General features: G+C 30.0%; 1 protein-coding gene across 1 annotated transcript; it reads left to right on the plus strand.

Moving 5' to 3' along the window:
• Nucleotides 1-6,621: 6,621 nt before the first annotated feature.
• LOC105786500 (uncharacterized) lies at nt 6,622-13,751 on the plus strand. The gene is given in 14 exon segments (XM_052633728.1): nt 6,622-6,842; nt 6,932-6,975; nt 6,977-7,010; nt 8,025-8,219; nt 8,498-8,545; nt 8,616-8,743; nt 8,823; nt 8,898-9,022; nt 9,751-9,861; nt 9,989-10,097; nt 12,258-12,376; nt 12,610-12,763; nt 13,209-13,353; nt 13,682-13,751. Coding segments are annotated over 14 exon segments (1,392 nt in total). The 5' UTR covers nt 6,622-6,716; the 3' UTR covers nt 13,735-13,751.
• Nucleotides 13,752-15,352: the final 1,601 nt, after the last annotated feature.

Below are 15,352 nucleotides of genomic sequence, written 5' to 3' on the forward strand. Positions count from 1 at the left end.
TATTTATATGATATGGTTATTGTTCATGGATGTGGTGTCGTATTTAGGTCCACATGCATGCCAACACACACCTTATTCTAAGGTTAACACGTGTTTTCTATGAGTGGGTTTGTTTGCATGGTGGTGCGAACCTACATCGCGCAAGCCCGTGAAAGGACGCGAACACCTCACATGTGAACTCAAGATGCGAACCACGTAGATTACGGGTCAAGACCCAATTGGGTAACTGAGTAGTGAATGGGTAATGACAAACATCATAATAAGAGACTAAATTGATCCATTTAATCAAAGAGAGATTAATTTAATCAAGTCTTGTAATAGAGAAATGAATATATCATATATTAAATTTCATGTATTAAAATTATATTTTATAATATATTTTTATAAACTAAAGTTAAGAAATCATTAGTAAAAAATGAATTGAAAGCAAGACAAAGCAAAATATGATGCAAAATCTATATTACTATATATATAAAAGGAAGCCCTAAGACCTTCTCTTCTTTCACACGCAATTATATATATTTTACATTATTAATATAATAATTAAATTTCAATTTCCATCCCTAAACTACATTCAGACATTCAGATTTAAGATTTAATTTTATGCTTTAATTTTTATTATTTGGCTCTTTTATGTTTAAAATGTTATTAGTTAGTCTAAATATTTTATTTTGATTAAAATACTAACGTGACTTTTAAAAATTGTTGATACTGTTAAAATTCTTTATTAAATTCATATCTATTACAATGTCATTTTTCATCACATAGTTACCAAGTGAGTTTTATTTTTATTTTTAGTTTTAAAATGTTACACAAGCGAATTTAAAAAAGAATTTTAACAGTGCTTACAACTGAACCTAAATTTTTAAATTTGAAAAATAACTAGACAAAATTCTCGAAAATAATAGTATAAGGATTAAATTCCTGATACAAAAGAAAAGTTTACAGCATATTGTAATATTTAAAATTTACCTCTATAATTTTGTCAAAAAAAAACCCAATGTTGCCGGGGCTACCTATCCAAAATTTGAGAGGATTTGGTAAAAATATTAGGTTCGAAAAAACGGGATTAGACAAAAAATTAGGTCTGCTTAAGTTATGGACTAAGCTCAGGATTCAACATTCAAAACACCCGAGCCCAGCCCAGCCTGACCCGTTTTCTATGATTATAATATAATATATTATGTTAATTTTATATATTATTTAATTCCTATCACATAAAAACTATATCTATAGTAATATAATGTTATAATGTAAATATTAAAAAATGTTAATATGTCTATATATAATTTTAATAAATGAAAAATATATAAAAGTATTCAATAATTAATTAAAATAATATAAATATAAATTTTAAAAAAATATGAGTAAATCTAAAATAAATTTAGATTAATCACTTATAAAGCCAAATAAACTTGGATAAAACTTTGAACACGTATTTTAGATCAACTCAAATTTAGATAAATATAAAATATATTAATATTTTACTAAAACTCAACCCCAGACCCATCCAACCATCTCCTGATGGCCAATAGCCAAATAGAATATAAGTAAATAAAGGACTCTTGTCCTGTCCCCGTCTCTTGCGGATGCGGTCCCCGTCTATTATTGCGTATAAAGTTGTAAAAAAAATTCAATACATAAACAATTAGGGTAAACTACACCCAAGGTCTAAATTATTAACAAGTTTATGTTTTAATTACTCAATTTTAAAAATTATAAAATAATCATTAAATTATTCATGCTGACACAACACTATTTGTCATATATATTATGTCAATAAATAATTTTAAAATTTATAAAATATTCAAAAATAAATAATAAAATTAAAAAATCATAAAAGTTCATGAATTTCAAATCAATTAGCATGGAGTAGTGGATTGCCATGCAGATTGAAGTAATAAAAGTTTAATATTTTAGTTAGTATTTTCGTTGAAGAATATCAATTTGACTCTTTTTAAAGGAATGAGGGCCAAATTTTGCTAAAAATGGGTAAAATTGACCCCCAAAATGTAAAAGTTGTGGGCTAAATTTGAAATTATGTCATTTTTAAAATAGCATGCTGACATGGCAGTTAAAAAAATAGTATAATAACAAATTTAACTCTCAACTTTTACATATTATATCAATTTAATCACAATTTTAAAAATTAACCCTCAAAATTTACAAATGATCTCAATTTTATCCTAATTATAAAAGATTCAAAGAAATATATAAAAATACAGAATATTTTCAAAAAATATAATGATAAATTAAAATTTTATATTAATGTTAATATTAATATTAAATAAAATAAAAATCCCCCAACCATCTTTCCCGTCCTCCTTCCCTCCTCCACTACCGTCCATGAGGCATAAAACCTTTTTTTCTAAACTAGCAGTACAGTACGATTATTTTATTGAATGTTTTGTACTCAAAAGAGTAACAACACAACAACATTAGGTGGATAAAAACTATTGAAATAACCTACTTTTTTAAACAATAACAAAAAATATGGTTTTAAATTTTTTTTGTCGAGTTTCGTCCAAATTTTGAGAGGATTTGTATAAAAATATTGGGTCTGAAAAATAAGATTGGGTAAAAAAATTAGACCCTTTTAAAATATGGGTCAGACTCGGGCTTGAATCAAGCTCGAGCCTGATCCAGTTAAAAAATAAACTTATACTAAATATATAATGCCACTCTAATGTAAATATTAAAATAATGTTAATATGACTATATAAAAACATTCAATAAATAAAAATGTATAAAATTATTAAATATTAAAATAAAATAAATATTTTTTAATTTTTTTAAATAATATGAGCAGGCCTAAAATGAGTTTGGATTGCAAATATAGACGAGTTTCGACAAAATTATGTTAATATCATATTTCGAGTTGACCCGCATTTAGACAGACATAAAATATGTTAAAATTATACTTAAATCTGACCCGAACCTAACTCATGAACCCCTCTAGTTTAAATTTCATACCAAAAATATTTGAAGCATTGTAATTGCAAATCCCAGTCTTTTTCTTTACTGGGAAACTTATCAGAACACTTTCTACATATTTCAACACCGTCTACGGCACCAATCAACCCTAGTTTCCTTCTATAAACTTCCACTAACAAGATCACTTAAGATCCCATCCAAAACCAATCCTTTTATATCTCCAACTTGTAAAACCACTCCTCTTTCGCCTCCTGACCCATTTCACTTCTCCAAAACAGCTTCCATTTTCCTTCAATTAACCCTAATATGAATTTGCAGCAGCAAAGAGGGAGAGGGACGGGAGTGGTGGTGGTGGGGTTTTTATTTTATTTAATATTAATATAATATTTAATTTTTTAAAAAAAACATTTGTGTATTTTTAAATATTTCTTTATTTTTTAGAATTAAGATCAAATTGAGGCCATTTGTAAATTTTGATGGTCAATTTTTAAAATTATGACTAAATTGATATAATATGTAAAAATTTAAGATTAAATTTGTTATTATACTAATTTTTAACTGCCACGTTAGGTTACTATTTGTAATTTTAACGATAATGACAAAATGACCAAATTATATAACACAAATGTTTAAATTACAAACTTTTTATTTTAGGTGTCTAAAATAATTTTTTTACAATTAAATAACTATTTGTATAATTTACCCTTTTAAAAAAACATATTTTGAAAAGACATGAAAATGTGATCAACAAAAATATACATGTCCCAAATTAAAGACACTGATATGTCATTATTACCGACAATATCGTACATTGAGTATAAGATAGGAAACCACTAAAATTCAACTTTTTTTTTTGGATAATATGCCCTTACATTAATATACATTGTTTAAAGGATCTCTTATATTATTTTTGTAATCATTTTCACCCACGAAAGTTCTTGATTTTTATATTAAAAAATTAATTTAAATTTTAAACTACTTTCTATTTTTATGTTGATGTGAGTTTGATAATAATAATTTATTAAATAGAAATAAAATAATATTCTTGAAAGTAAAACAAAATAATACTTTAAATTTTGTTGAAAGTGCTCATATATATATATATATATATATAACACACTTAATCACTCTTTTGAAAAATTTGATTACTCTTTTAAAGTTTCTGTTGGTGTTAAAAGTGTATATAATTTCCTTGCATTAACGGAAATTAATATAAGAGTTTAATTTTACTTTAATGATAAAATCAAGGGCTTTTATGGGAAGAATCATAGGGTAGCGGTTTATTTAACTATGAAAATAATTTAAGGACTTGCTTAAGGAATGTGTAATAATTTGTTAGGCTTAAGCACGAGTTATTGGCCCAAAACATCTCACTTGAGCTTGGACAGCTACGTTTATTACTTAATTCTCGTAAAAGAAATATCATAGTGGATGACCTCTGTTGTAATTTACCGAAAATTATTGCATGTCACCAAATTAGAATTATATTTATAGTTTAAGGTTTAAAATATTTTAAATTTTAATATGAATTTAGATTTGATAATGATTTGTAAATATTTAATGCAATTAACAAATTTTGAAAAATAGTAAGATTTGTTTGTAGTTTTGTCTCTAGCATGTTGATGACATGAGTTCAAAATTTATAATCCTCTACTCCCATTGTTGTAATGATAAAATAAAAAATAAAATGATTGCATTGATTTGATTGTTACTTTTAGGGGAGAACAATTTTTGGTTAAAATGAAGAAATTTGACTAAACTGACCCAATCGGTTCAGTCGATTTCAGTTTAGACGGTTTAGGTTGTCTTTCCAATTATGAATTCTTTTTTGTTGGTTATTTTGTTCGGTTGTTGGTTTTTGAATTTTCAAACCGTTTTGACCAAAAAAACTCAACTTAATTTAATATTTTTGATTATTTAAAATAGGTTATATTTTGCTATTAGCCCTAGTAGTTTTTGAAAGTTGTGGATTTAATCCATGTACTTAATTTGATCAATTTTAGTTCCTATATTTTTCAAAATTTTAATTTTAATCCTTGCCAAACAATAATTGTTAAATTTATTAAGTTTTGCTATTTCCAAAATTGATATGGTAAATATATTATCACATATGTAACGTCATGTCACTTGTTATTTTCACATATTACTTACTAAAAATCCAATTAATAGGTTAACAACTGTCATTTGTATAAAGGTGGAATTTCAAAATTGAAAGTATAACAATTTAGAAGGATCCAATTGAATAATATGGATTAAATATGTAATTATATGCATAGTATATGCCCAAGAATTGAACTCAACAAAAGCAGATTTAATTGCTACGGTTTGGGTCATGACTAAAATTTTAAAATTTGAAAAGTATAGGACTAAATTTAACTGATTAAAAAGTACAAGGATTAAAATTATTTAAATTAAAGTACAATAACTAAACCCACAACTTTTGTAAAGTATAAGGACTAATAGCATAATTTAATTTTAAAATATATTTAAAAAATATATAAAATAAATGTATATTATTTAAGCCCAGTAACTAAAGTCAGCTAAAGTTAATTAATCAACCAAACCGATCAATGAAAAGTTGGTTCAATTACATCGATTCCTAAGCTCTAATTTGATCGAATTAATCTTTGTAGATTATAATTAGTTAAGTCTATTTAATAAAAAAATTGGTCAAAAAACCGAATGTTGTCTCCTAATTATATTTTGGGTAAACTAATCTAAGGTCATTAAATTATTAGTACTTTTATGTTTTGATCACTCAACTTTAAAAAGTTATAAAATGGTCACTGAACAATTTGAATTTTTTTTATTTAAGTCAATGAACTATTCAAAAGTTTTTTATTTAAATCATTGGGTTGTTAGGTTTTTTTTTTAAAGTTGGAGTAGCAAACTCCAAGTGACGATTTGACGATCGATACAATGGATCAATATCCATCAACAAGTAGAAAAAATACTTTAAATCCAAGTCTATTTGACAGTCAATGTTAGAGATCAGAGAAGAAAATTGTTTGTATTTTGGTTCGCAGATTCATGACATTCAAAGCTGTTTTATGAAAAAAAGATTGAATTGTAGAAAAGAAGGAGAATGAGAGCTTTCGATTGGTGCAAACAAAGAGAGTCATACTGATTTTAACAACCTAATGACTGAAATGAAAACTTTCAATTAATTCAATGACCAAATTATAACTTTTTTTTAGTTAAGTGACTAAAATAAAAACTTACTTATAATTTAGTGTCTAATGGAGTAGTTTTTTCTTTTCTTTTCATTTGATTGTCACTTGTCACTATTAAATGCTCCCATTGGTGTACTTGGAAAAAAACAAAGAAGTACATCCAAAGCAAGGCCTTGAAAGACAAGGAAGAAGTAGAAATTTTTTGGTTAAATTCAAGTTAATTATAACATTTTTTTAATTACATGGCTACTAACTATTAAGTGAGTAGTTTTTGTATTTTAAAATGTCATAACAACAAGCTAAAAAAAACAAATCAATGTTAATAGTTGAGCCTGAAATTTAAAATTTAAAAAGTATAAAGATTAATTCTTAGAAATACAAGTACAAGGACTAAATTTCTAATTTCTGAAAAGTACAAGTACTATAGACACATTTTAACCGTTGAACTAATTGCTGTTGCTTTACTTCACCCTTTCATGTCTATGTAAAGTTTTACCATTTAAGGGTCCCGTAATAAGAACCCAAACTCATAGTTCTTTTATGTTATTCAAAAACCATAGTCCTTGAATTTTTTTTTCATTACTTTATTCAAAATTGAGGGAAATTAAAATGAATGCATTGGCTTCTGGTTTTGATTTCAAAGAGATTCAAGACAAGGTTTCTCTTCATTTAAGACCTTGGCATCGTTCATTTCAATTCTGGGTTCGAGCAGCTGATATTTATACTGGCTATAAGGTCCCTTCTTTATCTTCTTCTTCTTCTTCTTCTTCTTCTTCTTGTTAATTTGATAGTTTTTGATTGTTGGGTAATTGTTGAAATGATAGGTGTTTCAACTTCGAGTGAGTTTTGTGAAGGATCCACAAAAGCAACATGTGTTATGATCTTGGTGGGTTTTTCCTTAAGGTATACACATTGATTGGTTTGAAAATGGTTCAAATTTAAATGGGTTTCTTTCTGTTTTTTTAGTTTCTTTACTATTTGATTCTTATTGATTGATTTAGCTGTTCTTAGTTCTTTAAACTACAGCCTTTGCTTTCGTGTTCTTTCAGTTCAATTAAAATGGGTTTGTCTGTTTTTACTTTTTCTGTACTGTTTGATTCTTATTGACTGACCCTTTTGTTGATTCTGCTGTTCTTAGCTCTTTGCAAATTACAGTCTTTGATTTTTGTGTTCTTTCAGTTCAAATTTAAACGGGTTTGTCTGTTTTTACTTTTTTTTTTTGTATTGTTTGATTTTTATTGATTGCTCCTTTTGTTGATTTTACTGTTCTTAGCTATTGGCAAACTGCACAGCATTTGCTTTTTGTGTTCTTTCAGTTCAATTAAAGACTGAAATTTACCTGTATGTTCAAATTTGTTTATGTTCCTTTTGAAATCCTGTTTTACTTACTGATGTTTCCCTTTTCACTTTGGTACTGAATACTTTTATTGGTAAAAATACCATGGAGACTCCTGTACTAGTAGTCAGATTGCGTTTTGCCCCCTTTACTCAAAAAATGGGCAAATTAATCCCTGTACGTTAGGTCAAAGAGCAAATTGATCCTTTCTGTAGAAAACTTCATCCATTTCTACTATTAAAAACTGGCGTGGCTGATGGAATAACCAGACAAATACTCGTGGTGTGCCACGTGTACCTCATGCTGACGTACAATGACCAGTTTTTAATAGTAGAAATGGATGAAACTTTTAATAAAAGGACTAGTTGCTCTTTGATCTAATATATAGGGACCAATATGCCTAATTTTTTAATAGAGAGGTTAAAATGCAATCTGACTCATAGTACAAGGGACTCCATGGAACTTTTACTACTTTTATTCCTAATAATCAAGTCATGGATGCTGTTCATCGGTAGGGTGATATATTGTAATTTGTTGATGATTCTGTTTTAATTGCTTGGTGGATGCTTGAATTGAATTAGATTGCTCAGATTATTGGAAAACCGGACCTAGCCCCAGCAGCATGGGTGAAAAGGCTTGTTACTTTGTGTGATCAAGCCCCAGCAACACCATTTGATGCTGTTCAACTTGTTTTAGAGAAGGAGTTTGGTCGAAGCATCGGTGAAATTTTTGAGAATTTTGATGTAAATCCTCTCGGTTCAGCATCGATTGCGCAGGTATTACTTTTTCATTTCTTTACCTGGCTTGAAGTTTTATATGAGCATGCTGGGAAGGGTATAGGTTTATGTATTTAAACATATAAAATCTTTGAAGGTTGAACATTTTCATTAAATAAGCTTCATGCTTGCTAACATACAGCAGGATATGGCACATTTGCTGTTTTATTGCTACCATAAAGTTTAACAGTTTTGCGGGGTTCTCTGGTTCTGGAAATAGGATAATGCTTACAAGAACCGAATGGATATACCTTAACATATGTTCGTATCTGAATTAGGTTCATCGAGCAAGATTGAGAGGTGATAAGAACGATGTTGTTGTTAAGGTAAGTCCCTTGAAAATGATTTTAAAGCCTCACATGTCCATGTGATTTTGACCATTCAAGTTTATGGCAGGTGCAACATCCGGGAATCCAGGATCTTATGATGACCGACATCCGTAACTTGCAAGCATTTGCACTGTACATTCAAAAGACTGATATCAAATTTGATCTGTTTTCCGTTACCAAGGAAATGGAAAACAGGTATCTGTATTCACACTGATGTTCCTTGCAAAACACATCTATCCTTCTTTTATGTACTTTTCAGATTATGTAAAGTGAGAGTATCACTCCACTTGGATTTGGATTTCTTTGTTCTTCTGCGTGTCATTAATTATTTATCCTTTCTGTTGTCAAGATCGGATATGAGTTTGACTTTCTAAGAGAAGTCAATGCTATGGAGAGAATTCGCCGTTTCTTATACGAGAATAACAAAAAGACTCCGGTCCTGGTTCCGAGAGTGCTTCAGGGTTTGGCTACAAGGCAAGTTCATTTCGTTGTAATTCTTCATATTGCTTGTACAGGTTTGTCCTAGGACTATCCAAGGATATGTGGAAAAGATGTTTGAAAATGCATTACGTGTTGTAGTTTAGGACTTGGTGTTGTCTTTATTGGTTTAATAGACAAGCATAAAGGCTGTACCGATGTAGATTCACTCATTTTGTCTTTTTAAATTTGCGTGCTTATCAGCGAGTTAGTAATGAGGTTTGTTATCCAGGTTAATGTTGCATCATTGACCCTTATAATATTTTAGCTTTTTAGATAAAACCAGGGCTTTAAAAACCAGACCGGCTAATTCAACAGGTTGAACCAGGAATCTGTTGGTTTGGCAGTTCAACTTTATAAGTTGAATTGGAAAATTTTAAAGACTGAACCAGAAAAAATCAAAATAGATAGTCCAACCGGTTTGACCTCCTATTCGCTTTTTTCTACGATGGATAAACCATGTAACGTTTTACCTATTTAGTTAAAGGTATTGGGATCCTGGAAGGACAATAATACAGTTGATAGACTATCAAGCTGCATTCTTTAGCAGGAAATGAGGAATGGCTTTTGAGACAAAGGGATGACGGATCTCGGCTCCTTCTGTATTTATGTCGAGTTTTCTTCATGTTTTCTTGATGATGCATTTTATATTGTTTTTTTTCTTGTTTTATTGCTTCATTACAGTGCTGTCATTTCCGTAATGCGACTTTTACCTGTTTAAACAGGAGGGTTTTAGTGATGGACTATATCGACGGAGTCCCAATCTTGACTCTTGGTGATGAAATGGCTAAAAGAGGAATAAATCCTGGTGGTAAGATGGCAACTTCAGCAAAGCAGTAAGCATCTTAAATACCAAAGAGACTATTGGGTCTCTTGTCTCATTTGGTCGTACTGGACCAGCTATACTCTACTGCATTTATCTCTTTGTTTGAACTTGAAATGAAGTAACTCTTGTGAATGCAGGAATATACTTAAGAGTTTGACACTAGCTTATGGACAGATGATACTAAAGACCGGTTTCTTCCATGCAGATCCCCATCCCGGAAATATACTGATCTGTAAAGGTTCAGAGGTGAGTTGTCTGTCTTTTTTCTTTTAAATTTTTAAGTTCTATTATAAGCTTCTTTCTGTAGAATTGCAAAGATGAAATAGAATTGAGAGATGAAGAATTTCAAAGAGAAAAACTCTGTAATTTTTCTTATTCCATAAACATGAAACTGCTAGAATTCAAGGGAGAAAAATGAAAACAAGTTTGCCACTGTTTCCTCCTTAATTATAATAATCAAATCCCTCTAAATGCGCAACCTTCATACCTTGGAAATATTTTAATGATCCTAGGTCTTTGATCTCAAACTCCTTAGCAAGTACTTCTTTTAGGTAGTTGATTTCTTTAGTATAATCCCGAGCAACAATAATATCATCAACATAAACAATGAAATAGCAACTTTCCCATTAGGAGAGAAATTTGTGGATAAGGTATGATCAGCTTGACCTTGGGAATACCCCATAATTGTTAATTTCATTTGTGAACTTGTCAAACAATGCTCTAAGAGATTGCTTGAAACTGTAGAGAGACTTTCTAAGCTTACAGACTTTGGTTGCATTGCCTCCTGTATCAAAGCCCGATAGGATTTCCATATTCACTTCTTCCAATTCATCATTGAGAAAAAAAACATTTTTTACATCTAACCAATGAAGAGGCCAGTCTAGATTGGTTGCTAGAGATAGCAAAACCGAAATAATATTAAAGCTTTGTTTAGCATTGCATTTCAAACTTGCTTTTCAAGCCAAATCAGCTTTTCAACTCATAAGCAATGCTAATTGCTAAACGACTAACTTTTACCTTCAAACTAGCTTTTCGAGCCAAACCAAAAAGCTAGAAAATCCAGGTTTTGGCTTTTGCAAAAGCCCATTGGTGAGAAATTATTAATCCACTCTTCTCATTTATGATGTATATTCAAATTAAATGCTACAAAAAATTTATATTAATTGGAAAAACCAAGGAAATAATACGAGGAAGTCAACGGCAATAATTGGAAAGACCACCTCTAGGGGGTGTGCTTCATGTGCTGGCATGCGGATGAATGTGAAAATCCTTTTGGCGGCGTGTGAGACTGAACCGCAAAGAGAGAGGCTGCTGAACTTTTGAGTTTTGCCAAAAATAAGGCTAAGGATCTCTTATAGGTGGCAGTGAGAATAAAAGTACGGGCTAAGTGTGCAAGTACCAAAATTTTGAATTCTAGCGTTTAATAGAGTCTTAAAAAAAATCGAAATTGGACCTCTAAATCTGGAATTATAGCACTAATACCATGAATAAACCTGAGTATTTTCAAGAGAGTTCAAAATTTAGAAAAAGGTTTAGAGATAAAACTGATTCTTACTCTTGAATTGAGGTGGAAAAATACATTTACAGGCAATCTAGGCCTATCTAAGGAAACTAGTAAGCTGTACATAATTCAAAAGTCCCTAATAATCAGTAATTACTAAGATCATGCTATTTGGTCAAGCTAGGCTGTTAGGAATCTATCTGCCTAAGCTGTCAGTGTTGTTAGTAAGCTATCAACATTTTCGCTTTCAATTTATGACTTAGCAATTGTTCCTACATTGGGGCCTTAACTAGGCAACTGTTTACACATTAGGGCTTGAACTTTATTTTAACTAACTTGGACAAAAGAAGTTTAAGCCCCAGTGTGGGAACCATTGCCAAGTTTAGGGTTTAACTTGAATAAAAAAAGTTCAGGCACCAATATGAGAAAAGTTGCCAAGTTCTGGGCCTAACTCAGGTAAAAATAGTTCAGACTCCAATGTGGAAAAAGTTGCTAAGATCAAGCCTTAAAAAGTGATTTAACCCTCAAAATTTTCTTATTCCATAAACATGAAGCTGCTAGAATTCATAGGACAAAATGACATGTTTGTCACTAGTTCCTTCTTAATTCTAGTAATAATCAAATCCCTCATATTGAGATATAATCAAATTAAATCTCTAAAAAAAAGAGAAGAAAAATTCTTGGGAAAACCTTCCTATTTTCTTTATTCGAACAAGGAAACTAGGGAAACTAATCCTTAAAAATCGTAGGGATTAACTTTGGATTTCTACATTTTCCAATTCTTATTCATTTATAATCTTCCATATAGCATACTTCTGATTGAATTGAGCATTGTTAGTTGTAACTTTCAAACTCTCCATGCTGATTGTGCGACTATTTCATTTTTCTTTTTCTGCTTAAGTCAGGTTGCCTTGCTAGACTACGGGCAAGTGAAGGATCTACCAGACCAGTTGAGGCTTGGATTTGCTGATTTGGTTCTTGCCATGGCTGATAGTAATCCTGTAAAAGCAACAGAAAGCTATAGGTGTTTCTATGCTTTTAGTAACCTTTCAATACAAATTTCAGTTGGTTGACCAGACAAAAACAGAACTTAATTCCGGGTTGTGTCATTTCTGTTGCATAGAATAAGAATAATAGGCAACTTGCAGGATGGTCAACATGAATCTATGAATAACTTTAATAGCTGTTGGTTTGACGTTGTTATCCTTAACTTTTTCAATATCTAATTGGTTTCAATTTTCTTATATTTGCTTTTAGGGAACTTGGGATAGATACTGTAAGCAACTGTAAGAATGAACAGCAGGAACTGCTTCGGTTGGCACAGACGATGTTCGATACAAAACTCCCCCCAGGAGTGGTAATGCTGCAACCATTCTCAGAAGATGCTTCCATAAAAAAAATCGGTGTACAGGTAAGGGAAGCTGATCATTGTTCTTTCTTACTGTTTGATGATATTCAGAGTACCCATTCTTACAAGATTTGTCCCTTCATTTAGCATTTAATGTTTATTTGTTCGCCTTTGGCTTAATGGTAAGGTTGAATTCCTGGAAACTTTGAGATTCTAGATTTGGGTCCCACCCTATGTAAACCATGTGTGGCTTTTCAGTCTAGATTTTTTCTGGTTTATGTTCCACCATGTGTGAGCTCTGTCCTAATTGATTTTGGACTAGGTCTGGATATATTCCGATCATCAGTCAGGTTGTGCTTTCTAATGTTGCTTTTGGTTGTAGTTCTTCAGATGTATTGATTATAATTGTAATTGTGCTTATAATTGTGCATGTAACCTCTTCAAAAAAAAAAAATTTTCGATTTGTTTCTTGTGATTATACTGAATTCTTTTTTCTTGGTTATGCCAGTCTTTTCCAGAGGAATTGTTTTCTGTTCTTCGTACGGTACATCTTCTAAGAGGACTTAGTGTTGGTCTCGGAATCAACTACTCATGTGCGGAGCAATGGAGGCCCATTGCGGAAGAGGCTTTGTACAATGCTGGAAGGTTAAAAGGTATCCTTTTTGAACTATAAGCTAAAACTAGTGTCACATTTGTACCGATGGCGTCTTATCAATGGGCCAAAGGTCCTTTTCGGAACTACATTTTCGTCAAGAAACATCTTTCCACTTTTTTCCCAGTCAGATTAGTGATTCATCCAGCCTTTTGATTCATTACTCGTGCTCTATCTATATTTTGAGCAAATGTGACATTTTAATGACTTCAAGTGCAGTATTAAGTGTGTAAATTTCCAACCAACAAAAAAACTTACCTATAATCCTTGGATTTGCATATTGAATTGTCTTCCATGTAATTTTCAAGTTCGGGTTGGTCTTATTTCAGGTGCGAACCGGACTAAAGTAAGTAACCTGGGCAGATTTTTCCGGAGATATTAATTAGCTTGAAGAACAAGGTAGGCTTATCAGTCCATAACACATTGCTGTATACATTCATTTGGCCTGTTCATTTGTGATTTAATACAAGCTTCTTTGTGTTTAAATGCTATTCAGAAAAAAAAAAAAAAGAAGAGGCTTTAACATACAACAATTACTGTTAATATTTAACTGAGAAATCTACCAAACAGTGGAGAATCAGAAAATTAGGGCAGCTGGTGGTTACATTCTTGCGACAGAAGCATCGAAAAAGATGAAACTTGGCAATTAAGCATGGTTTAGAATGTAAAAAAGGAAAGAGAAAATACTAAAGAGCAATAGTTTTTAGTGATTTTAAGGACTCTTATTTGCATTTAGAGGTTTGTAGTATCCAAATCAATTCATAGAAATTAGTTAAAATGATAGAAACAAAAGGATTCAAGAGTTTGCTATTTAATGATGTGCTTCTGCTATTTAAAGATGTGCTTTTACTTTATGCATGGCAAAATGAAGTTCAACTTTAGCTTATGGCTGAATTTATTTTATAATCCATGTTAGTTTTATGATTCATGTTTGAGGAATAAATGATCGAATGTTTTGAGAAATCAACCGGAATCAAAATGCAAAGGAATTTTGACCCATTTTAATAATAATAAAGTTAATTGAAATGAAATCCAAATGTAAAAGAATTTGACCTCCTTTCTCATTTTAATAATAATAAATGTAATTAATTAAATTTAATAATAAAAATCGGAATCAAATTGCAAAGTAATTTTGTTCTTATTTTAATAATAATAAAACCATTTATTTAAATTTAATAATAAAAACTTGGCCGATTTAATAATAAGAAGAATAATTTTGATTTCATTTCTTATTTTAATAATAAAAATAGAATAAAACCTTCGCCATTTCACTTAACCTCGTGATTACTTTTTATTGGTACTTCAATTTTAATTCTATCACATTTGGGTACATTTACAATAATACAATTAAAATGTGATTATATAACACTAATAATCAATGACACGATGACACGTGGTGGCATCTCATTATAATATATGATGAAAATTAATAGAACTAAAAAAAAACTAAGATTCTTAATATATTTTTAATTTTTTATAAAGTATTATGTTTTATATTATTATTTTGAAATTAAAATATATAAATTTATAAAAAGTCATAAATATTATTTTACACCTAAAATGAACGTGAATAAATGGTTGTGTTTTTAATAATTATATATATTTTAATTTCAAAACAATAATAATATAAAAACTTTGGTTATTTTTTTAGTAACTATATATTGTTAATGAGTTTTTAACTTCACAAGCAAGGTTTAGTATATGACACATGTCATTTTAATTCATTTTTATTTTTAATGGTAAACTACACTAACAGTCAATCTAAAATAAGGGTTATAATTATTTTAATTTATTTTTTAATTTAATCACTCTAATTAAAATAATCCTTCGAATTAGTCATTGCCGTTAAAAGTTCTGTTAATTGACGTGACACATTAGACCAATTGAGTGGTAGACATGTGGCATATTTTCTGACTTTAACAAAAACTTAGGGACCTCTGTATAATTAGTCCAATTTCTTCTATAATTTTGTTGTTTCTCTTCTCTCTGTTCAGCACCCT

This window comes from Gossypium raimondii, chromosome 7, assembly GCF_025698545.1.
Source record: "Gossypium raimondii isolate GPD5lz chromosome 7, ASM2569854v1, whole genome shotgun sequence".
NCBI lineage: Eukaryota > Viridiplantae > Streptophyta > Magnoliopsida > Malvales > Malvaceae > Gossypium > Gossypium raimondii.